Source organism: Monodelphis domestica, chromosome 5 (genome assembly GCF_027887165.1).
Source record: "Monodelphis domestica isolate mMonDom1 chromosome 5, mMonDom1.pri, whole genome shotgun sequence".
Classification (NCBI taxonomy): domain Eukaryota; kingdom Metazoa; phylum Chordata; class Mammalia; order Didelphimorphia; family Didelphidae; genus Monodelphis; species Monodelphis domestica.
The window spans coordinates 132,611,726-132,637,992 of NC_077231.1; the positions used below are offsets into that span (position 1 = coordinate 132,611,726).

The window sequence follows — 26,267 nt, forward strand, 5'->3', positions numbered from 1 at the left end:
TATTAGTAAAATGAATAGAGGGGGAAGCTGGGTGGCTCAGTGGATTGAGAACCAGGCCCAGAGACAGGAGGGCCTGGGTTCAAATTTTACCTCAGATACTTCCTAGCTTTGTGACCCTGGGCAAGTCACTTAAACCTCACCCCCATTGCCTAGCCCTTACAGCTCTTCTGCCTTAGAACCAACACACAGTAGTGATTCTAAGATGGAAGTTAACGGTTTAAAAAACGAATAGAACATATTTTATTAACTTTGTCAAAAAATGTACTATTGGTCACAAAGGTGATTGAAGAGTAGTATGGATACATGTGATGAATTGCTATTGCAATCCCTGAAGACATTTTAAGACATAATTACTGAAAACAATTCAAAAAAATGTACTGATGGTAGGTTACTGGCATCATCATTCTATGTGAAGAATGGCACATTAAAAGTTAAATTTGTGCATTTAATTACATTAATTAATGAGTGCCAGAGAAAATCAACCAATATGGTGAGTGTATGCTACATGAGGACTAGTTGAAAGAACTGGGTTTAGCTTAGAAAAGAAAGAGTTCTGAGTAAGGAGAGATTGAAAAACTGTTTTCAAGTATTTGAATTGCTGTCATTCGGAGGATATGACTTGCTCCTTTTGACCCTGAAGGGCAGTCAAATTCAGGAGTATCTTCCTAAATAATAAAGCTATGTGAAAGTGTGAAGGGTCCAACTCTTTAAAAGTCTTGAAGCAGAAGCTGAATGAATATTTGGTAAATATGGGATTACTTTTGATTTGGGATTACAATAGGTGGTGACCGAAATGCCTTCTAGCTTTCAAATTCTGTTACTTTTGGAGCAAGACTGCTTGAGTGGACTAACCATGTGGAAAATTGAAAAGGAAGCTGTGGTTTTAAAACCCCCCTGAATTACAGATTGCAAGGTAGCAATCCTGTATATTCTTTTTCTCCCTGTGGACTCCATGATGGAAGCCTGATGTCTTTCCTTATAGGCACTGGAAACTGTGTTTAGCTTCCTTTTTTCAAATGCTCGGTTTGTCTTTAAACACATTATTAATCATAGACCTCTGCTAGGCTGGGTATATTTATTAGAAATAAAAAGGCTATTGGGTGGGTGGTATTTTCAAAGAGGGAGAAATAGAACTATCACTGAGATATTTTGTAAGGACATTGTATCTGGCTGAAGGCTTGGAACTAAAAAAGATATAGATCATTTGATACAGTTTCCCAGCTCAAAGGAGTGTTTATACTGGGAGATTCATCTGAGTCATGAGCAAGTAGTAGGTAAAACAGAATGGTAGGACAACACTGCTCACCACCCTTACTACAGAACTTCTTCATATAATTAGATATTTACTAATCTCTGGAAATATATTGTTTTAGGAGAATATAAGTTCCTTGGATCAAGAAGTGTCTCATTTTTGTATTTGTATTCCCAGCATATAGTAGACTCTTGTTGATAGGAATTTATCCCCACAGCTTAATCATAGATCTGTCCCGTTTTTATGACCATGAAAAAGTTTCTTTGTTTCATGAGGGGATCAGATTATGACATTGAATTGGATGTGAAGTTCATTATGTATTTGTATCTTGAACAGGTAATGCAGACAGACAATGGATGAGGTTCATAATTGACTAGAGGAGAGGATGGGATAAATTGCATTTAGAAAACTGTACAGAAATGTCAACAGTTCCAATTTTCCCTCAATATGAAGATCTATCTTTTTAATACCAACATTCTATTTCTAATATTTTTTGATTCATAGAATATCAAGATCTTGGAAGAATAACAATTTCAGGTAAACCAAAGTTTAGTAAACACATGGTGATCATAAATAACAACATACACCACAATGATGTACTTGCAAAAGAGCATTGTAAAATCTTTCATGAGGAAAATTTATGACTGGAAAAGAAGGTGAGTCTGGCAGATAGCAAAAATAAGGGATAACAGATGGACAAACTGTGTACTAAATGGATACCTATAAAAGATGAAAAAGTCTCTCCCCAATTAGTTTATGAGCACCTTGAGAGGAAAGATCATTTTTTGTTTTTTCTTTGTATTCCAAGAGCTTTGCATGGTGCTTGATACATAGTAGATACTTAAGGCTTGTTAACTTGACTTCATTGGACATATAGAAAGCTTCTAGTCCTTCCAATATGGTGGATTTTTAAGAAACACTCACAAGAATCATGATAGATGGGCCCAGATGTGTAATGACCTGACTTGACAAATATCACATATTATATATCATTTTAGGCTGAAGAAACTAAGACCTAGAAGTATGAAGTGATTTACTAAAGTTTACACAGGAGGAAAAGCAGACATTTGAATCCACTTACTCTGATTATAAATCTAGGACACATTCCACTATTCTTTAGTGGAAAGGATATTTTAAAGATGCACCTAGAATTTTGATCTCACTAGTTAAAATTTTTTAAATGTTTGAAACTTGCATGAAAGGTGCTATAGAATAGCAAAAATATATTATTTATTTCCAAAATATGTGACCTCCTTCTGTGCAAAGTGTTTTGGAAACTTCTCTTTCAGTGCTAAAGAAAGAAAATCTAAATATTCATTTCTGCTATAAATATTTTAAAAGAAAGAGAATACAGTTATTTGGCAGTATGTAGACATTTATAAACTGTAGATAACCTTCAAAGATACACTAGATACTGTCCCCATGCAATTGTATACAACTAGCATCATACTTGCAAATAAGAAAAATAGACCAATCAAGATCTATTTTATTGAAATATACCATGTGTTAACAAAGGGGTCATTACCCAGACATATGGACTATCTTTATTCTGTCCCATCACAAAAGGCAAACCAAGCAGTATTTACAACTTCTATGGAATTTGCTATCAAAAGTAAATTGGTTAACATTTTTTTACTATATCTTTGACAGTTCCATGGAGCTAAAATTGTAATTTCAAGCTTTTGTATTTTGTGATACATATAAATTTGTACATTGTTTCAGCCCATATGTAAAATTGCTTCAAGAAATGAAGATCTAGTCCTTTCACACTGATTATCTTTTCTGAGGTAGATAAAGTTCCATTTTAAGGATGAGAAATTGTCAATTACCAGGGTCACATGTATAACAAGTAGGAGAGCCAAGACTAGAAATCAGAACTCTTGATTCATTGTCCAGTATGCAATTTCAGTATGCTAAAATTCAGTCATGGCATATGAACTCTTAATGTGGAAAATATTTTTAGAAAGGCCAGTGACTCTACTGAACCTGACTTGCTAGAATAAATAAGAGCAAGGGGATTGTGGGATGTAGTTTGAGGGGAAGGGTAGAAAACCTATAGCTATTCATTATTTTAAAGGATAATTTAGTCCTATCTTGACTTTCCTCTGAAATAAAGAGCAACCCATTATTTTGATGCTTTCAACAATGGTAAATATAAATTTAATATTTCACTTTGGAAGTGGTAGCAAAGCACACATCCTGGGTCTGCATACTTACTACTCATGTAAATGTGGGCAAGTTATTTCATACCTATGAGTTTTGGTTTCTTCATATACAAAATGATGAGACTGGATTAGATGAACTGTAAAGTTTCATACAGTTTAAAATCTACTATCCTTGATGCTAAATTTTTGCTTTTGCTTTTGCTCTTCTCTTTTAGAGCCTTCTTTAAAAAGGCAGGGTCATGCAATTGTTTATTTGCTTGGAGACATTCCATTCCTGACAATAATCTGTTAAGCACTCCATTGCAAAGTGCCACAAAATTTGAGAGTTGGAAGGGATTTCAAAGGCCATCTAGTCTAGTGGAAGGAATCCCCGCTACAACGTATCTGAAGGTTCTGCTTGAAAAACTCTGAAGGAGGGAAGACATGTCACCTCTCAGGGCAGACTGTCTATTCTGGGACAGCTCTAATTGCTAAGGAGCTTATTTAATACAATTATTAGAACCCTTTGCTTTTATCTCATTCCTGCTGCTGCTGAAGTAAATCTTCTATAGTTGGAAAAGGCCTGTTTGTTGTGGTATGAGGTGCACTGATATCCTCAATTCCACCATTAATAATTTGTGCTTTTAGATTAAGCATAGCTTCTTTTCACAGTCTATTAAATATATGACTATTTTTGGTAGGGTAGTAAACAAAATTCATAACACTATGGTGTGAATAAGTTAATCTGATCATTGACTTTTTTTGACAGCAGAGGCCTCATCATGAGACTACTGGATGCCTGGAGAAGAAGAGAATGCTAAAAGAAGATTTAAAAAGTACTGAGATAGGGAGAGGGAGCCTGGAGACACATATCCTTGATTCCACAATTTCATATAAGAATAATGCTGACCTGGAAGATTGCTAATTGTTTTTAAAGGAGAATTCTGATCTAGGCAATTGCTCTAGTATATACACATTTTGTGAGCTGTTCTATGTAACATTCTTATTTATAAGAAATTTAAATTAAATTAAATTAAAAAGGTGATTTCCATGAATCCTCCTTGACCTTATTATAATCTTTCATTTTATATATTCTCTTCCTTAAGACTTTGGGACTTCATACATCATTGGTCCTGCACTCAAATAGATCTATTTCTGACTCCACTGAAGTTTCCTTATTGTCTTTCTAACCTATCTCTTCTTTTCTTAATAGTTTGTTGTCCCCTAGAAATCTTATCCAGCCCTATGGTTTCATTTAAGCTGGACTCAAATGCGACCTTCTGCATGAGATCTTTCCAAAGTCCCACACAATCATTTCTAACCCCAAGTAAGGCTTAACATCTTTCTTTAAAGTCAAAGGTATTTCCAATTTCCAATAGTCCTTACCTCTTTCCCCACCACAAAGTTTTCTTGTATGTGTTTGTTGTCTCTTCTGAGAGAATAAAAAGCTTCAGAATAAAAGCTGCTTAAAGACAGGCACTATTTTACCTTTGTTATGGTATTCTTACAACTCAGTAAAGTAGCCAATAGATATTAAACTCTTAATAAAAGCATGCTGATTACCTATTTACCATTATTATCTCTATCTATATGACTTACAAATCTCTATTTCAAGCCCTAGATTTCTTTTTTGAACTCCTAATTTACTAATTTATGCTTCCACCAGCCTATGGGATGTCTATACCTTAGTGCAGAACTGGTCCTTCAAATTTATGATGTTCAAACTGGGATTACTGTCTAAAACCTGTTGTAGTTCATTTAAACTGTTTTTGACATTGGTACCATACCAGTCTGTTATGTTGAAATCTTACACTTTTTTGACTTCTCTCCTTCACATTTCATGTCTAAACCAATTAATTAACAAGTTCTTTTTATTCTACCTGTATGATTACACTCACACACTCTTTCTCTCTGTTCCCACTGCATTCTTCTATATAGGCTTTTCTATTCCCACATGCCTAGATTGTTGTAATATTCTCCTGTAATAAGAATTCCCATCTCTCCTCTGTACTTCTAAATAATCCTGCATATACTCTTCCCTTGTTGTAGCAATAAATGCATAAATCTGGAAGTGTCATTTCATGGTTAAGAATCTCCCTAAGCAGTAAATTCCCTTCAACTGGAATTCAAGGCTCTTTACAATCTGTTAACATTTTACCTTGCATACCTTATCCTACTCTTCCTCTTTTACATGTAGCATAGGATCATATAAATCACCACCTAGTGAGTAGTTTCCTGGTAAAAATAAAAATTCTTCCATTTCTTTCTTTTCAGTAAAAAAATACAATAGTATTTAAGATTGAGGTTTCTAGATTAATGATGGCTTTCATTTAAGCCGTGGTTGAAAAATTAGCTATGGATCTCATTTTGGCTTCTAGTTTCTACCTTCTAAATTATATAAAAAAAACTTTAGTAAGAGTTATTGAATAACAATGTGGTCTTCAAAGTTTTCTTTGTCAATAAATAGGCACTGAAAATAGACACTCAAAAGGCAATTGAATGAATAGAGAAACCAAAGTCAGAAATCCTAGATAACTTCAAATTGGATATTTAGTCTGGATATGGCAGTAGCTAGTGCTGTGGTTACACAATACCCAAATCATCAATTGATTCAGTGAATTGAGTTGGAAAAAAAATACTGATTCGAATGCTGCTGACTAACAGTATCAACTCATGAGAAGGGTTTCCACATATTTAGATAAACTGACCTGAGGAATCTATATGATCCAGACATTTCATATCTGACACCATCAAAACAAAGGAAGGGCTTATCTTCTAGGTATAGAGACACATGGCATAAAAAGAAAAACATGCATGTTCTAATTTCTATTGGTTCCAAAACACTAGTAGGTGGATTTTTAGTGAAAATAAGGATTATCTATAAATATGAAAAATGTGCAAAAATCACTGAAGACAACTAAAAAGTGGTGGGTAGATCTTTCCTATATATCTTGGGCACAGTATCTTGCAGCAGGAGACCTGATTTGATATTAAAATAAAACAAGATGTCAAAATGAGGGGCCCTGGCATTTTATGTGTCTATTTTAGACTCCTGAAATCACCTAGAATTGCCTACAACACAACTTTCCCTTTGTTTCACAATCCCTCATATAGACTGACTCCTGGGAGTATTTTAATTTTAAGTCTGTTGACTCTAAAGACATTCTTTCATTTTTTTGGCTTCATTATATGTGAATATTCTTTTATCCTTTCACCACACAGCAAGACAAAGCCTTGGAAAGACAGCCTTTAGATAGAGTTACACAATTTTTGCAAATGGAAATGCAGATGCCAAAGAAGCTGGAATTGTTTAGTGCAAAGGAATGAAGAGAAAACATTGTGTTTTTTTTTTTTAAAAACATGAGCAGCTTTCAAAGGTTATGTTGTAGTGATACATTTCACACAAGTAAAGTCCTCATTACTTGGCATACAAAGAAAAAAATACTTAATTTGCTGCCAGAGCAACTCGGGTGGTCACACTCTAACTCATGTTTCTACCAGTCAAATGATTTTGTTCTTTTAGACTTTTATCATTCTTTGATTTATTGGTATTTTAACCTTTATTTTTTTAACATTTCAAATTAAATTTGATGGATAACAAGAGGGATAAGAGACAAAAGTCTCAATATCAGAGAGACATTCTTCTAGGCCAGGGCAACTTTTCCTTGTTGTGGCCTACCATCAAGTCTACTCCCCCTGTTCTTCAAATGATAATCTAAATGTGGCCAGAAAGAGAAGTTCCTTCAATCTGTCGGACACTGATTGAGAATGTTGTAGAGATCAGTAAATTCTTGTTCAGACCAGATCTGAGAGATCTAGCATTTCTTCCTCTTTGTCTAATGACCAGCCCTCCTATATTTGCAAGTCAAAATTAGTTGTAAACTGTGCTGTAGTGGGAAGGGTGGCTGTGGGCACTAAGAAACTGAAACTGCATTTCCTATAACTCTTGGTTTTGGAATATTCTGTTTATATGCTGCTACCAGGACCTGTGAAAGGTTTCAAATGGGAAGCACTGCTATAGTTCATAGAATATTTTATTTTTACTGTTTCATTATCTTTACTGATTCTATGCCAAACATAAAATGCAGTAAATACTACTTCAGTAGATTTTATCTATTCCTCTGGATAAGTGATTCCACTATGCTATTGTCACATATTAAAGTTCAATGAAATATAGCAAATTAATAAATGGAAGTGGGTTTTTCCAGAGGTAGGAGTTTGAGAACTGATTTTCATTGTGTAGATCCACAATACTTTAAAAGGTCTTAACATCAAAAGAAGAGCTAAGGATAGAAAGTCATTCATGTTATGAAAGAAATAGCTAGGTACTTTTCCAGAATATTTGCTGAGTGGAATGGGATAGCACTGGAATTATTAGTGTTAAGTGTGAGGTAACTATCTTATTAAAGAGGCTCAGCTGAGTGACCAGAAGTGCCACCTGGTGGACAGACATAATTATCATAATTTTCACTGAACAAATGAATAGGCATGGAGTTCTGAAAACAAGTGACTTGCTATGAGATCACATAACCAGTAAGTAGCAAGATAAAGACTTAAATGTAGGACTTCTGAATCCATTCACTACACCTCTACTGATCTTCAGTCTTTTAAGGAGAAGGGGGGAAAAGCAATGGTGAAATCATTGTCTATTAAATAATGGAATTATGTATATATTTAGATATATGTGTATATACATTAAAGTAGTCTAATAATCACCATGTTGTAATGAGTAGTAAATGAAGAAAGGGAAGAAGATTTTACTGAAATAGCTTGAACTCTAAGTTGTATTGGACTATAGCTTAATATTCTCCCAAGAGATGAATGTAAATGATAATAAAGCTAAAAGAATTACAAACTATTACTAATCATATGAACAAACTATAACTAATCATATGAAAGAATGCTCCAAGTCACTAATTATGAATGAAAAGCAAAAAATCACTGAGATTTCCCCTAACATCCAGAAAATTGTCAAAGATAACAAAAGATAAGGATTATCAATAATCAAGGGGTTGGGGAAAGACAAATATTCTATTACAATACTGATGGAATTCTGAAATATTATAACGATTCTGGAAAATAGTTTGGAATTTCAATTAGAAATTTTGCTAAAAAGTGAAAATGTCCATCAAAGCCCATTGTTGTAGAAATTCTAATAGTTATATCTTCCTAGATTAGTACCCCCCAAAAGACCATACATACACAAAAATGTAACAATTTTTGCAGTAATAAAATAGATATTCATTGATCAAAGGATCATTAAATAAACTGTGATACATTAATTTAAGGGAATTTTACTGTGCTCTAAGAATGAATGAATATGATGAATCAAGAGAAGCATGGAAAATCTGATACGAAATTGAAGCAAAGTGAAATAGCGAAACTTGGAAAAGAATATACACAATGACAAGCTTGTTAATGGAAAGAACAAGAACTATAAGGTCTACCTTGTCCTTAAGGAAACATGTGAAAAATTACCCCTACCCTCTAATTATTAGAAAAGCTGAGGAAGACCATGGAAGGAGAGTACTGTATATAAGGTCAGAAGGTTCTCTGGAAGGGGAAAAGGAGAAGGACACAGGAAATAGAGGTGATGAAACAACAAAAGGTACCAATAAAATATATTTTCAGAGAGATGTTAGATTAACAAACTACCTAGAAATTTGAATAAAGTCAAAGTATTCTTGTTAAAATCCAAATTTATAAAACAAAGAGAAGAAAGACTTTATATTACTTTTTCAAAGTTATGTTTTGTGAATAAGTTTAGATAGTATATCTAGAGAAAATTGTAATACATAGAAAATGAACAGGGGATAATGAGACTCCAAGAATATTTTCATCTTGCAGTTGACAGAGAGTGATTTATTCAAGATTACAAAACTAATGAGTGAAGGATCTGGGACTTGAATCCAGCATTTTCAAATCAAAATCTTCTTTCAATATACTGTACCATATGCCATATGATCTTATTTTCAAGATTCATACCCATAAAACATAAAAGGATAAGAGTGGACTAAAAGCCAGAATCTTAGAAAATGCTGCCTATAAGAAACTCACTTTAAGTGAGGAGGCAAAGTTAAAGAAGGAGATAGAGTAAAGTTAAAAGGCTGGAGCAAAATCTACTATGCTTCAGTTAAAGTTAAAAAAGCAGAGGTGATAATTATGATCTAAGATAAAGCCAAAGTGAAGAGTGACATAATTAAAAAGAGATAAGGAAGGAAATTACACATTGATAAAAGGAACTGTAAAATGATGAAGTAATATCAGTATTAAACATACAATCACCAAATGGCAAAGTATCCAAATTTCTCTTAGGAGAAACTACATGAGTTACAAGAAGTAAACAATAAAACCATATCAGTCAGGAACTTTAGGCTTCACCTCTCAGAATTAGAAAAATCAAACGAGAAAAGATAAATTAAGGAAGTGAATAGAATTTTAGAAAAGTTAGACTTGCTAAACCTCTGGAGAAAACAGAATGGGAACAGAAAGGAATACACTTTTTTCTCAGAAATTCATGGCACCTCCACAAAAAATTGATTATATAAGAGGACATAAAAGGCTCACAACCAAACACAGAGAAGTAAAAACATTAAATGCATCCTTTTCAGACCATAATGCAATTAAAATTAAACTGAACAAAGGATTGGAAGGAGGAAAAACTAAAACTGATGGGTAATTAAATAACCTTATTTTAAAGAATGAGTAGGTCAAAGAACAAATCACAGAAATAAAGATCAATTTCATTAAAAAGAATGACAAGGAGAAAACATATCAAAATATTTGGGATGCAGCCAAATCAGTACAAAGGGAACAATTTATATCTTTAAACAACAAAACAGAGAAAGAACAGATCAATGTATTGGGAATGCAACTAAAAAATCTAGAAAAAGAACAAATTAAACCTCCTCCAACTAAACACCAAAATAGAAATCCTAAAAATCAAAGAAGAGATGAATATAATTGAAAGTAAGAAAACCATTAAACTAATAAATAAGACAGAGTTGGTTTTATAAAAAAAATCAATGAAATAGTTAAACCATTCATTAATTTGATCAAAAAAGAAGAGTGAAAACCAAATAACTAGCATTAAAAAAATGAAAAAGAGATTGCAAACAATGGAAAGGAAATTAAAGCAATTATTAGGAGTTATTTTGATCAATTATATGACAAATCTGACAATCTAATAAAACAGGAGAATATTCGAAGAAATATAAATTGCCCAGATTAACAAAAGAGGAAATCAAACATTTAAACAATTCTTTCTCAGAAAAAGAAACTGAACAAACCATCAATAAACTCCCTAAGAAAAAAGCCCAAGGGCAAGATGGAGTCACAAGCAAATTCCACAAAATATTTAAAGACAGTTAATTCCAATATTGCATAAACCATTCAGAAAAATAATAGAGGAAAGAACTACCACATTCCCTTTATGACAGAAATGTGGTGCTGTTACTTAAACCAAGAAGAATAAAAGCAGAAAATATATATAGACCAATATCCCTAATGAATATTAACACAAATGATTTTAAACAAAATACTAGTATGTATATTATAGCAGTATACCAAAAGGATCATATATTATGACAAGATAGGTTCTATTTCAGGCATGCAGGAATGATTTAATATTAGAAAAATTAATTAACAACATAATTGACCATACCCATAATAAAATTAAATTTTTAAATAGATACAGAAAAAGCTTTTGACAAAATAAGACACCTATTCCTATTAAAACCCCACAGAATACTGAAATAGATGGGATATTCCTCAAAATAATAAATAGTATCTATCAAAAATTAATCAGCAAACATCTGTAAAATGTTTGGTTACATTTTACAAAGTTGGGGATAAACTAGAAACCATCCCAATATGGTCAGTAGTGAAAAAAGGATGTCCAATATCACACAACTATTTAATATTGTACTAGAAATGTTAGCTAAAGCAATAAGAGAAGAAAAAATGTAAGGAATTAGAATAGCCAATGAGGAAATAATGCTATCATTCTTTGTCAATGATCAAGACAATTAGCAACTTCAGCAAAGTTGCAGTATGTGAAATGAACCCACATAAATCATCAGCATTTCTCTATGCTACTAATAAAACCCAACAGCTAAATACAGAAAGAGAAATCCTATCTAAAATAACTGTAGACAATATAAAATACCTGAGAATCTATATGCCAAGACATATACAGGAACTATATGATTGCAACAACAAAACACTTTTCACACAAATGAAGTCAAATCTAAACAACTGGAAAACATCATTTGCTCAAGGGTAGACTGAACCAATATAGCAAAGATGACAATTCTTCCTAAATTAATTTACTTTTTTAGTGCCATACCAATCAGGCTACCCAAAGATTATCTCACCACACTAGAAAAAATTAACAAAATTGGTCAGGAAGAATAAAAGACCTAGAATATTAAGGGAATTAATGAAAAAAAAAAAGCTATAGTGGATCTCAAATTATATTAAAAAGCTGTAACCATCAAAAACATTCTGGTACTGGCTAAGCAATAGGGTGGATGACCAATGGAATAGATTTGGCACTCAATATGCAGGGGTAGACGACCATAGTAATCTAGCGTTTGAAAAGCTTTTAGAAGAAGAAATTCCTATTTGACAAAAAACTTAATGGGAAAACTGAAAAAGAGTATGTTGGAAATTAGGCATAGACCACCTCATGCCATATACCAAGGTAAAATCAAAATGGATACATGATTTAAGAATAAAGACTGATATTATAAACAAATTAGAGGAGCACAAGATAGTTTACCTGCCAGAACTATGGAAAAGGGAAGAATTTACGTCAAAACAAGACATAGAGAACAGTATGAGATATAAAAAAGATAACTGACTATGGTAAATTTAAAAACTTCTGCACAAACAAAATCAAAGCAGCCAATGTTAAAGGGCAAAGAAGCTGTGAAAAAAGTCTTTATAGCATGTCTCTCTGAATAAAAGGCACTATTTCTCAAATCTTATAGAGAATTGAGTTAAATTTATAGGAATGCAAAGCATTTCCCAATTGACAAATAGTCAAAGAATATGAACAAGCAATTCTCAGATGAAGAAATTAATATCTTTAGTCATATATAAATGATCCAAATCACTCAGATTGGTGTGACCAAAAAGGAAAATGATAAATTTTGGAGGCAATGTGGAAAAATCGAGACACTAATAAACTGATGATGAGGCTGAGAACTGATACAATCATTCCAGAGAGCAATCTGCAACAATACCCAAAAGTCGATTAAACTGTGCATCTTTAAAACAGCAATACCACTACTAAGTTTGTATCCCTAAAAAATTAATGAGAGGGAAAAACACATACCTGTACAAAAATATTTATCTTAGCTCTTTTTGTGGTGGCAAAGAACTTGAAACTGAAGGGGTGTCCATGAATCAGAGAATGGCTTAACAAATTGTTATACATGCTTGTAATGGAATACTACAGTACCATAAGAAATGACAAACAAAATGATCATTAAAAAAAAAATCTGGAAAGACTTATATGAAGTAGTGCCAAATGAAGTGAGCAGAACCAGAAAAACATTGTAAACAGTAACAATAATGTATAATGGTCAATTATTAATGACTTAACTATTATCAACAAAGGAAGGTCCAGGACAACTCTAAGAGATTCATGACGAGAAAAGGATATCCACTGCCACAGGAGCAGACAGACTCCAACTGCATACCAATCTCTACTTTATTTCTCCATGAGTTTTTCTCTAGTGTAAGCAATATGTGCCTCCTTGCACAACATGAGGAACATGAAAATATGTGTTATTTGATAATATGTGCACAGGATATATCATACTGCCTGCTCTTTTGAGGAGTGAAAAGGAGTGGGAGGGAGAAAGAGAACATAGATTGCAAAATATCAGAAAAATATTGAAAAAGTATGTTGACATGTAATCTGGAAAATAAAAATTTATATTTTCAAAATGTAAAAATTGAGTCAAAAAGCTGTGATGACTTGTCAAGGGCCTTATAGCCAGTAAGAGAAGAATCAAGAAACTGTTTTCTTTGAGTTATTATTATTGTTGAAGGTCTTGAACCACTTGTTGATATGTTATAATAGGGGTTTTTTTCATATTTGGGTTTATTTGGCCTCTGAAATACTTTCCACCTCCAGTTTCTATAATAAGATATAAATTTGCTCTCATGCCATGAAGTAGCATGTAAGGACTTTAACAGAGGACAGGATGAGGACTTTTAAAAGAGGGGTAAGAGAAATAAGTTTAGCTGCGATACACTCAACCTGAAATCAATAGTAGTGTTCCACCAAGGATAGTGGGACTGCGTTAATCGAGTTGGTAACCTGACTAATCACCACAGTCATTGGGCAGATAAGTAGCCAGTTTGGGGAGATGGTCTACAGGATGACTAAAATCATGTTCATTGGAGAACGATGAAAGGATTGTAGGACAAGACCTAGACATAGCAGTCATCACAAAAAAAGCTTTTATCAGGGAGGGGATAGTTCCTACCATGGATCTATGTTGGTACAGACACATAAGTGCTCTATGCTCATGTTAGTTATTCCATATTATATATTTAAATAATATCAGAGGGCTATTCATTACTCAATTAAATTCAGCAAATATGTATTAAGGACTAACTATGAGTAAGATACAAGGAACAATAAATAATCTTTCACATAAACACATATTTGTAAATATATACACATATATGTGTATGTTTGTGTGTATGCCAATGTGTGTGTGAGAGGGAGAGAGAGACAGAGACAGAGTGAGACAGAGACAGACAGAGATAGACAGAGACAGAGACAAAGACAGAAAAACAGAGAGAGAGACAGAGAGAGAGAAAGGGACAGGGAGAGGGACAGAGAGAGGGAAGGAGCATTTTCATTTTAATTGAATGTAGATACACAAAGTACCTTTAACCATTGTCTGAAGGACCCACTTAGCAAAAAGTTGCCTCAAATAAGCATTTTCACTTCCAGCTAATGGTATCCTATTTTTTCCATATGGATGTTGGGTGTAAGGAGCTATTTTTTTTCTATGACTGCTTTCCCTTTGCACTTTTGCCTGACTTCCCTTTTCTTGGAAGATTTCAGCCACTAATATCTTCCTTTTTGGTCATGAGGACAGAATGCATGCTTTCCTTCAAGGCTCATATTAAACACTTATCCATTACCCTGATTGCAGGAAGTACTGAAGGGCAGAAACCCATGATATTAGTCAATGCCCACTCACCTCAAGTTCAAAGTAAATAAACTTGTGCCTTTCAAAATAGATTTGTTCTTCAATGAATTGGAGAAAACAGGTTAAGGCTGTTTTTAATCTTCCATTGCCTCCTAGTAGCATAATTTTACTTGACTATTTTAGAGAGTTTAATTTAATTTTTAAGAAGAAAGATTATTTTTTCTGAGAGGATGAAAAATTTAACACCCAAATGAAAATCCAGGTTCTGCATGGGAAATTAGGAAAATATCCATTTTTAATATCCAAAGGTCATTCAGGGGGGAGTCTTCCCTTCTCCATTTATTCTGGAAGAGGCTGCATGGTGATGGCCAGACATTAATTTAAATGTTGTGAAACTGAGTGGTATTGGTCACTTTTTTTTGCTCAGCAGGGAATGTGTGTCAACAGAGGGAGGGAATATGGGACACTAGGAGGAACTTCAGTTACCAAGTTTAGCATCATTCAATATATTTGTGAAACAACTAAACCCATTCTATCTTAGGTAGCCTTGTCTATGCTCCAACCGATTTCTTCACTCCTAAATCTTTATAGAAAGGACTAATTCATTTAAAACTAGGCATAGCTAAGATTCAATGGAGAGAATATTGGCCAAAATACTTTTAAATGAACATATTGCTCAATGAGTAGATGAGCATGTTGTTTTTTTTCAAATGTAGACATTTTAAAACTCTTTAACCAAATCCATCACTATCTTCAGCAACTCTCTTCATATTTCATGCCGAGGAATGATTCTCACTGTGGCAGATGCACCATCTTCCTTTAGCCTCAGTGCCCACCTGTACTCTAACTCCTCTCTCTCTCTCCCTCTCCCAGACAGGTTTTCCAACTGGGGCCAGTGCAAGAATCCTCCCCAGGATTCCATTGCATTTAACTATACAGAACCTGAGTTTTAGTCCTCTGAAAGCCAGGCTAGAGAAGAGGATGCTTCTTAAATAACAGCAGAAACAGAGAAAGATGAAAGAGTAGAAAAGACAGAGAGAGAAGCAAAGGACGTGAATACATGATGAGGAACACAGAATGAGCAGCATCACTAACAGAGAAAGAGGGAATCATAGATTTACTAAAGCTAACAACATCCTTCCATTAGAATAGATGATGGAAAATGAAATGTATCTGTCAGGCTAGCACAATGCAGTAGGGAACATAAATATATGTGTTCACTCATCATATTTAGGCAGGTGAATGAATAGTCCTTTCTTGCTGAATGTATACAAATATTTGCCCTTCCATTAACTTATGTAATCAAAAGGCAAATGTGACACAGCCTTTTGGGGGGTTATTTGTCTTGCCATTAGCTGGGATAATATGACAAATTTCATGTAAAACATAAACTAACCTGGCCTATTTTAAAGGATAGATAAACACAAAATTGATGCTGAATATCAGCATGAGATAGGTTCTTACAATTGCCTCCCTCTTTGTATTAGACCATTTCTGTTTGATTTCCATTTCGAAATCATGAAATGAACGTACCGTCCTGACCTCCAGCCATCTGTTGGCAGCTGAGAGAAATAAATAGGCTATGTTGTTTGTGTCTGTCAACTCTAGCATGCGTTGCTTAAATCTGGTTTCATGCCTGCAGAAAACAAAAAAAAAATGCTATGATGTTATCCACACAATGGCAGAAATAATAAAAAACAGTCATTTGCTACTACTTCACTGCTTGCTCAACATAGTGACAAATTAATGGAGATAAAGCAAATAATAAGCGGACTCCTACTTAAAATAAAGGTCAACTGCTACTGCTCTACTGTAGTGTTAATACAGAGGGTGCAAACAGATATTCCTTTCTTTCACTCTAACTGAGAAAAGAGAACTTTCAGAAGATAGTTGCTTTTTGTAACTGGCAAATTTGGTTTTTAACAAAACAAAAAAATACAGTCTTTGAAAAGAGATAAGCAAAACCACATACACACACACAAAGGCGACTTCAAATGACTTCAAATGCACAAAACAATGTGCAATCATATAATTTTAAAATTTAATCAAATATGTGCTATATATAATACTCTATAACTTTTGTTAAATGTTATATAGTATCAAATATATTTGGTTAAGCTATTTGTTTTAATTTTAATGAGATAGCTCCATCATCCATCATTTTGAACCAAAAGTTCTTTGTTTTTCAAGGTGGTCTTTATTTACATAATTATAATGAGTTATTCTTTTGGATCTTTTTTTTTTCTTCACTCTGTATCACTTACTGTAAGTATTCTTTGAAAAAAAAATTTCATATCTATCATTCCTTAAAGCAAAGTCATATTCTGATATGTTCATATGCCACAATTTTTTAAAGAGAATTCTTCAATTGTTAGATACAATTTACTTTCAAGTCTTTGCTTTCATAAAGACTATTATTATTAATTGCCAGTGACCAGTTTTTGGCTCCAACAGTAGTAACAGAAAATTAACATGTTGGTTTCCTCTTATTTCTCTAATATTGATTTTAAAAAAATTTTTACAATCATTGCCAACTAGAGTTTCTAAATGAGCATTTATTTGAATGTTAGTGATTTTGAATACCTTCAGATAGATCCTGATAATTTTTATTATTTTGAAAACTTTGTTTTTAATCTTTTAATTGCTTGTCTAAATGTCACAAAGGCCGACAAATTTATTTAGCTTTCAATAGGTTTTGAATGTCTGTTTAATGCAAAGACTACCCCCTCCTGTCCCCATCTGAACTGGGGGGAATCACTACTTTTTATACTTGCTTGCAAAGCTATTTGTACAAAAACTTTTTATTTTTGTAAAATTGAAATTGTCTAATTGTCTTTTAGAATATCCTCAATATCGTGTTCAGTTAAGGATACCTCCCTCCCCCATATCTATAAATATGAAAGAACATTATTATTGCCTCTAGTTTTTATAATATGATTTTTATGTTTAGGCTATATATCTACTTGGAATTTATCATGGCATAAAGTATAAAACTTTGATGGAAACATCTTTCAGCAAACTGGACCGTTTCCCTAGCTATTGAGTAATGAGTTCTATATTGAGTAATTTACAATTCTGTGTTTACTGCTCATACACCGGTGTAGGAGATTTTCCTCTAAATTTTACTAAATAACCTAGTGTACTGATCTCTTTGTCTATTTTTTTATTCTGGATCGTTCAGGCCAATTACTTCCCTATAAATTATTTTATAGCTTTATCTAATGATATAAAACATCCCATTTGTATTTTGATTGATATAATATGTTATAGGGAGAGTTAAAGGTTAACTACAAATATTAAATCTATAAATTAATTTAGATATTACTGCAATCCTTATTAACACAGTATAGCCATGAACATCAAATATCAATCTGGTTATTTCGATATTTATGTACAAAAAGTAATTCATAGATGTATTAAAATAAGCCCCTCTTCTGGGTTGCTAAGTTAACTACTAAGTATTTAATATATTTCATGGTTATTTTAAGTGGCATTTCTAAGTATTTTCCAAATAAGTAAAATAGGGCAATGTTGATTATTTTGCAGTTGTATTTTGCTGAAACTCTCTAAGTTAGAGTGATTCATATTTGTGGAAAGAGTACTCAGTCTCAGAGACACTATACCAATAAAATTACAGCATTTTCATATCAGTATCAATTGATATATTGATCAATGACAGTGGTCTATAGTTCTAACTTCTGCTTTATCTTTCCTTGTGTTGTATATAGGAAAAATATTTATCACATAGATATAGATATATCTATGTGATATATCATATCATATATCACATATATCATATAGAAGAAATCAGGTAATGTGGTGCCTTGTAGTAGAAAGATTAGTAGATCTTTAAATTATTATATAACTCACCTTTGAATTCATCTGATTCTGAATTTTTTTCATGGCATTTCAATTATAGCTTGTTTCTGTTTTGTTAATTTGGGTGTTTATAATTGTAGATAATTAATTTTATTTTAATTTTTATTTTGTGATATGTAACTTATGTATAATATTTTTGACATTTTAAAATTTCTTCTCACCATTTGTTGTAATTTTTCCTCATTTTTTATTTAAACAATTTTCTTTTCAAATTAAAGTTAATGGCTTATCATTTAATTGCTTTTTAGATTGTATAAACAATTTCCTTTTCAAATTAAAGTTAATGGCCTACCATTTAATTGCTTTTTAGATTGTATCTTTAATTTTTGTTTAAATATACTTTTCTCTTTTAATATTAAAATTTTCCTTTTAGGCTTTGTTTTGGATTTATTAATTGCTTATCTTCTAAAGTTTTAGGTGTATTCTCAAGTCACAGTTATTTTTCCCTTGCAAATGTTTAGGAAAAACTTGTCTCTGAAGACCAATTAAGTGGTATTATACAAATTTACATATATATAATTACTATTGTCATATTTGCTATATTTTTGTTGTTCCTTTGATTTTGTCTCTGACCTAGTCATCATTTATGAAAGTGTTTTAATCTCTAAATAGGCCTATATTTATTTTCATATTTCTTTCATTAATTTTATTGATATGTTAAATAAATGGGTGTAGTATTAATTTTGTTGTATAATGAATGATTAAATCAACAAACATTCATTATATACCTAGTATGTGTCGGGCACTAAGCCAGGTGTTAACCATATAAGAGGGAAAAAATTCCTGCCTTCAAGGAGCCTAGATTCCATTGAAGAGGACATGAATATATAAATAAGGAAATACAGAATAAAACAAATCAGATTCACAAATATATCTGTTATCTCATTGATTTGGAAGTTCCCTTCAATGATACAGATTGCAATCCATCTTTACCTTCCTCTACTGTGAGTAGACACTTATCTATGTCTTCCCAAAAGTTTCCTGGAGGCTTTCCTTGCTGTCTTCTGATGTTGTGAAAATAACCCATTATTCCTCATCCTCGACACAAAACTGGCTAGACCATCTTTGCTTCCTATCATATATTTCCTTAATATTTTTTCTATTTTTTGAAGTTGTTCATTATTGATGTATATCTTCTCAGATCTACCATGCAACTTTCCACTTCCACTCTATGTGATAATATTTTTTATTTCTTTGGAAACATTCCATATCTAGCTACCCGACAGAAGTACAAGAAGAATACTGGTATTAAAACTATGGGTCTCTGTTTCCACATTGCTTTGCAACTCCCAAAGGCATTATAATGTAGCTTGCTATCCTGTTTCTGGTCAACCTTGAGCTCAATTCATTATCTATTTGTATTCGTTTTTTCCAGACATATATACCAATGGAAAAGTACTACTGATCATATGAAATAGATATTCTTCATCCATTTGGCAATTCCTGGTTGGATTGTCAGGCCAAACTTTTTTGAGTGGTTATAGATCCCCCATCATGTGGAAACAAGTGTGGCCTGAACCAGCAGATTAGCTACAATTTTAAGCTATCAAGATTCATGTCATTCCTTTTTTTACGTTTTGTTTCACTGATTTTAATTGTAGTTTTATATGTGCCAGAACTTCCCACTTTGGGAATTCTAATTCACCACTTTGAAGTTTCTTGCAGGTTCAAGTTTTACTCAGGGGATCTTGTGGTTGTTATAGCATCCTTTCTTTTTGGAGACATCTTTTTTTTCTTTTGCTCTTAAAGTATTTATTTACTATATTGGACTTTATCTCAGTAGATGACCTCTGAAGTAATTTCCATCAATAAATCTTACGATTTTACAAAACTGAGTCATTTTTATTAAAAATAATTTTGGATCTTACAGTGACCTATATTGTTCCTGTAGTATATGAAAAAATGAATTGGTCAGATAATTTAAATATTTATCTGTGATGAACTTTGTTCATTTTGGGTTCAAAGTTTTCAAGATAATTTCTCCATAACCTGATTTACAAACGAAGCTGTTAATGAAAACCTTATTCATTTGAACATGTGTTCCATTCTCTCACAAAAAGTCATGCTATGTGGTAATAAATCTTCCCTAAATTACAAAAATAGTTTCTTTTCATTTTTCCATTATTTTCCCCTGACAATAGCAACAATAGCAGGGCTGCATAATACAATCACAAAAACTGGTTCAGATCTTGATGAAATGCCAAATCAAAGTAGTGAGGTTTGTACAACCTCAGCAGCCATGAATCATTTTGCACGGACTTCATGTTTAAGGATTATGTTGAAATAAATAAGCTAGATATCCTAAAGCCAGAGAGGTATTCCTATCTGACCATTCCAGAAGTACAAGACATTTTTAAAAATATAAGACCTTGAGATAATCCATTATTTATATCTTATGATCAAAGAGTAGCTCATGAGGTTTGCAGCATATCTATCCTCCTTGCTCATCCAACTACACTGATGTCATATATGTAAGACAAACTCTAATTACTTGGTCAATGTAGGTGGTCAGAGAAAACAGAATAATTCAGTAAGTCAACAATATCTGGTTTCTACTAATCAAATGTGCCTCAGTGCACATTTGATTGTTACTAAATTATCATATTACTCTATTATATATATATGTAATCTGAATGTTACACATGTAATTAAGTTATTTATGTAACTAAGACATGTTCTATATGTTCATATGTTGGTGGATGAGATAAAGGAAAATGAAAGAACCACATTACTATAAGAGCCCAAAGCTGAAAAATCAAGACTTTTTATAGTTTGTTTCTACTCTTCTATTTTTAATGAGAATTCAGAGATCATCTCATCCATCCCATATCTGAACCAGAATTACTTTTATTGCATGCCAAGAAGCAATCATTCAGAGATATGTGTATAGGTCTTTGAGAAACTACTTCCCAAGAAAGCTTTTGTTGGATTGCAGTTTTGGACTCTTAATTGTTTTTAAAATTCCTTTCAATTAATATTATTTTCTCTCTCTGCTATCCCCTGTCCCTCAGAAAAAATCTCTAACAAATATGTATAATCAAACAAAACAAATTCCACCATTGCTCAATACACCATTGTGAATTGTTGTTCAGTATTTTCATATATGAAGATAAAATCTGCTTTTGTGTGATTTCTGTCTGTTGCTTCTAGTTCTGTCTTCTGATCTCAATAGAACAAGTCTGATACTTCATCCATATGAAAGTCTACTAAACACAGGAAGACAACTATCATGTCCTCTTGTTTATGCAGAAGATGGATTGGAGAGTGGAAAGATTTAAGACACAGGTGAGTTAGGAGGCTAGTATATCATGAACATAAATTGGAAAGAGATCGCAAAAGATTATTTCATCGAACCCCCTTGTTTCCCTTCTCCAGGCTAAACATCATTAGTTCCCTTAACTGACCCTCTGTCAAGGTTTCCAGGATCTTTTTCTTGACATGCTCCAGTGCCTTAAAGTTTTTTATAAAATGTGGCTCCCAGAACATATTTCTCCTGATGATTTGAGGGGGAAGCTCATTTATTCAACTGGTGACAAAATTTGTATCTTTTTCTGCCTCAAAACTATTAGAACATAACAAAATGTTAGAAGTAGGGGCTATGTACCACCTCACTCCTCTCCCCAATGGTAACAGTTAATTCCAATTAAGTTGAAACAAAGCCAATAACATCACGATGAACAACTTTAAAAAGTGCCCTTTCTGACAGTATTCCTCTCCTTGGTATTTCTTAAGTTTTGTGGTACTATCTCAGTTGCACTCTTAAACCATTTATAAATGGATTTGGCAACGATTGACACAGCAGTGAGTGGGGAGGGATGAAAATGCAGTGAACATTCTTTCTGTGTGTTTCTCTTTGGCAAGAAACCTTTTGTTTTTCTAATGGAAACTTTGACACACTCAATCTGCATCTTTTCATCCACATCCAGCTCATCTTTTTGAACATTCCTAGACCTTTATTCTATCAGACAGAAAATAGGAAAGGATACCAAAATCTTAGTCTAATTTAACTATGATACTTTGCTGAGCTACTTGAGGGAGTTCAATGTTTCATTCTAGTTTACTACAAACTTGGAATACAGGGAAAGGCTAAAAGTATAATCAGTAAATATTATTTTCCCAACGGAACCCCAAGACACCAGAAAAATCTAAGTGGTTTGAATGAAAAAGTGGAAAAGGATACATTTGATTCCTGACAGTACCAAAACCCAGGGATTTTTGTACCAATAGCAGGACTGTGCCAATACATTTTTCTAGTTCACTCTGGGTCTTATGCTGGGGAAAGTATGAAAGTTTATTAAATTCACATTTCTAAACACATCCTAAAGGATCCCCCCATATGAATAAAGGGCAGCACACTCTGGATGGAAGGCAAGTTATTAGTTAATTTTGCTGTTAGATTAATGTTTTTATGGGATTAGAAGCAACAGGAGCAAAAGGCAAATAGACTTTACTCTTCCATATAGCTAACAAGAATTTTTGAGTTTGAAAAGAAAACTTCTCTTTGGAAGAGTAATAGTAAAATTCTGCCTCAGTGACTAGTACCTATGGAAATGGTACCTTCTGGAAAACCTCAATTTTTACTAAGAGTAGCCAGAGTGATAAAATAAAAAGATAACTGGTTCTAGATTCAAAAGTCTGAATTCAAAACCTGGCTCTTGCCGCTACGTCCAGGTTTACCCCTGAACAAACTATCTAATGTCACTGAGCCTCAGTTTCCTCATTTGTAAAAAAAAAGTAATACTTGTGCTACTTAATAGAGAGGGTTGTTTTAAAAAAAAGTAAACTTTAAAACTCCATATAAATGTCAGTAATCATTATTATCTATCTGTTCCTTTCTTTCAAGCTACCCACAGTCTCTAGAGCTTTGAGGTTTTCTTGGAAAGCTAATATCCACTGATTAGTAACCATTTGGAAAGATAACTCTCTGGTAAATATATCTCTCTCTGGTGAACAAAGGAGTTTTGAATATAGTGTTGCTCTATCATTAACATGGTTATCATATATGAGTGATAACCATGATTGAAATGGAAAAATAATACCTACAGCTCGTTTCAAATATAAATTTGAAAATTTGCACACTTTCACAGAGAAAATGTTCCTGATACAGAAAGTATACATACTACATACAGTTTTTTGGGCAGATGCAAAAATTTTATTATACGTAAAGTTGAGTGTAGTCGTGTCTTAACTGTATTTCCTGTCCAGCTTTGTCTTCATCAGTCAGATCCTTTAAATAAAGGGAAGTTAACAGAAAGCAATGATATAACAGATATGAGGATGAATCGAAAGCCTTTTCTGACTTTAAATAAACAAACAGTATAGTTCCTGGCATATAAGCATCTAAAATTCTGCAAGGATCTATACATGAAAGGCAAAGCATCTGGCTATTTAGGTAAGAGGGACAATGACCTTCTCTCTGGGTCTTATCTTTGTCTTTCTGCCTTTCCTCTGTCTATTTATCTATATAGGAGAAAGAGGCGAGGTTTACCCCCACAGCTGCTTAGCATTCTTAGGCAAGTAACCGCTACATGAATAATGACTAGCCTTAGAAAATAAATTCAGAAAGAGCAGAGAATTCTTAACATAAGCCAGAATAAGGTCTCAGAGAGACCCAAATCCAATGACCAGGAGTTCAGTCCAAATAAAAGAAGAAGCCTGAGGATATTAGCTAGGTGGAAGGACCCTGCCACTTTTCCTGTGCAAGACCTACTAGACAAGAATAGACATACTATTCCATAAAGGGAAAAGGCAGAGAAGGATCTTTGTTTATTTATTTTGGAATGGCTTTTGTCTTATGACTAACAAATGGAGCTGCTTCTCTTAAGAAAAAAAAAAGGCTGGAAAAAAACCTCTGGATTTATGAACTAAAAGAATATGGCAGAGTCTACTCTTTTCATGAGGATGAAATAGCACTATTGCTGAAGCCAGAAACTGGAAGTAGAGAGAATTTGCATGGGTACATATCCAGGGGGAGTTATTCCTAGAAGCCTCTGCCCCTACTGAGGCAGCAGCTTGCAGAGAAATGGCCACCAAGAAATCAAGATCCAGTAGAGCAAGGTTGAGGGAAATAGCTTCCAGATATTCTGGCAGAGACCAGTTGGTGTAGCAAGCATGATGGGAGCAGTGTGATGATATCACTAGCAAACATCAGAAGCCTTGAATCAACAAAGGAAAATTGTCTCTACAAATGTGTGCTTTTGCAATAGGTGTTTCCAACATGTATGTCTCTCCATGCATTTTCTGCGGGTCCCTTCTCTTTTCACTGATGATGTATTTCTTTGTGGAAGAGTGGGTCTCAGGTTTATAGGAGCAGGTGCTTTAGTGCTACTTTTCTTACTATTCCATTTTTACTAAGTGATTTAGTTTGAAGCTAATTATATCCTCTGAGTGACTGGTAAAGGTAAAACCATTGGTAGGACCTATGATTTTTATTTATACTTTTGTAATTTAATAAAGCCATTTTTATACACATCCAATTCATTTGATGATTGCACCTCAGACTTTGGTGCAGCAGAAAGAGTGGCAAACATTGAAATGGAGAAGATGGTTTGATTCTTGGTTCTTTCACTGATTGTTAGTTATAAAGCAAGTCATTTTACTTGTCTGGGCTTCCATTTTCTCATCTGCAAAATTAGGAAGTTGTACAAATTACTACATAAAATATAAAAAAGCTTAGAGTCAGAAGAGTCTTCAGAGATTGGTGTTTCAACTCTTCAGTCTTTTAGAGGTAAGGGGAATAGCCTGACTAAAGTCTTCCTATCTATACTGAATACAGGTAAAATTAATAGTAGAAATTGATAAGGCATTTCAAAAATTTTAAATAATTAGAAATATTATTAACAACTTTCAAAGATACTTGTATTTTTATATAACATGACATGATCTTCATCTCACTAAAAGAGTTAGTTGCAACTCCTCTCTCTCCCTACCTTGGATTTGTTTTTTCAGTTTCTCTTTAAAATTGTGAATCCCAGAAATGTTCCAGATGAAGTCTGGAACCAGAAGGTTTCCATCCACTTTTTTCCAGACATTAACTCTCCTTGAAGGCAGCCCCCAAATCTAAGTAACATATTTTTCTGTTGTTGTTGCCATGTAAAATAGTTTAATTATATTGAGCTTAGAGTTCCCCAAATCCCCATATGCTTTCCAGTAGTACAGAGTAGTAGATAATTACAGTAATGATCGTGATGATAAGAATAATTGACATTTATGTAAGCACTTTAAGATTTTTCAAAACACTTAACCGACTAAATATGCAGCCATATTTAATAAGGTGAACAGAAATAAATGCTAAAGCAGTCTGATTCTGAGTAAATCACGTAACTTCTTAGTGCCAGAGGCAATCTGCATTGGTGGAGTAAAATTTTTGAGAAAGTAGTTCCTTACACCACTAAAATCATAGATTTTCACCACATCTCAAAAAAAGGTACTGTTCCATAAGAAATATTGTCTATCCACATTCTATGCTTCTTTCATTTGTTTTTTTAAATCTAAATATAGACTTTTACCTTTATCTCTATTAAATTTCATCTTATTAAATTAGGCTCATCATTTTAGACTTCATTATCCTTTTGAATACTGACACTGTCATTCAATGCCCTGCCCAATTTTGAGTCCCCTCCGTACTGGATGAGTGTGCTAGAAATGCTTTTTATCTGTCGCAAACCTCAAAATGTTAAACAACACACAGCCATCTCTCCTAGGCCATTTCTGTCCTCACTCCTTCCTAGTCCATCAAAATTACACAGAGTTAGGTTTTGCTGGAAGTTTGGTGATATTTCACTCTACCTTTGGCTGGGCACCACTATGAAA

At 33.3% G+C, this 26,267-nt stretch overlaps 1 protein-coding gene across 4 annotated transcripts in view; it reads right to left on the reverse strand.

Annotated features, from left to right (window-relative positions):
• Positions 1-26,267, reverse strand: part of ABCC9 (ATP binding cassette subfamily C member 9) — a 194,794-nt gene that overhangs the window by 25,431 nt on the left and 143,096 nt on the right. For all 4 annotated transcript variants that reach the window (XM_001362608.3, XM_016425869.2, XM_007503530.2 and 1 more), the window contains one exon: positions 16,110-16,212. In XM_001362608.3, the coding sequence (XP_001362645.1) occupies positions 16,110-16,212 (103 nt within the window). The remainder of the gene's footprint in view (positions 1-16,109; positions 16,213-26,267) is intronic.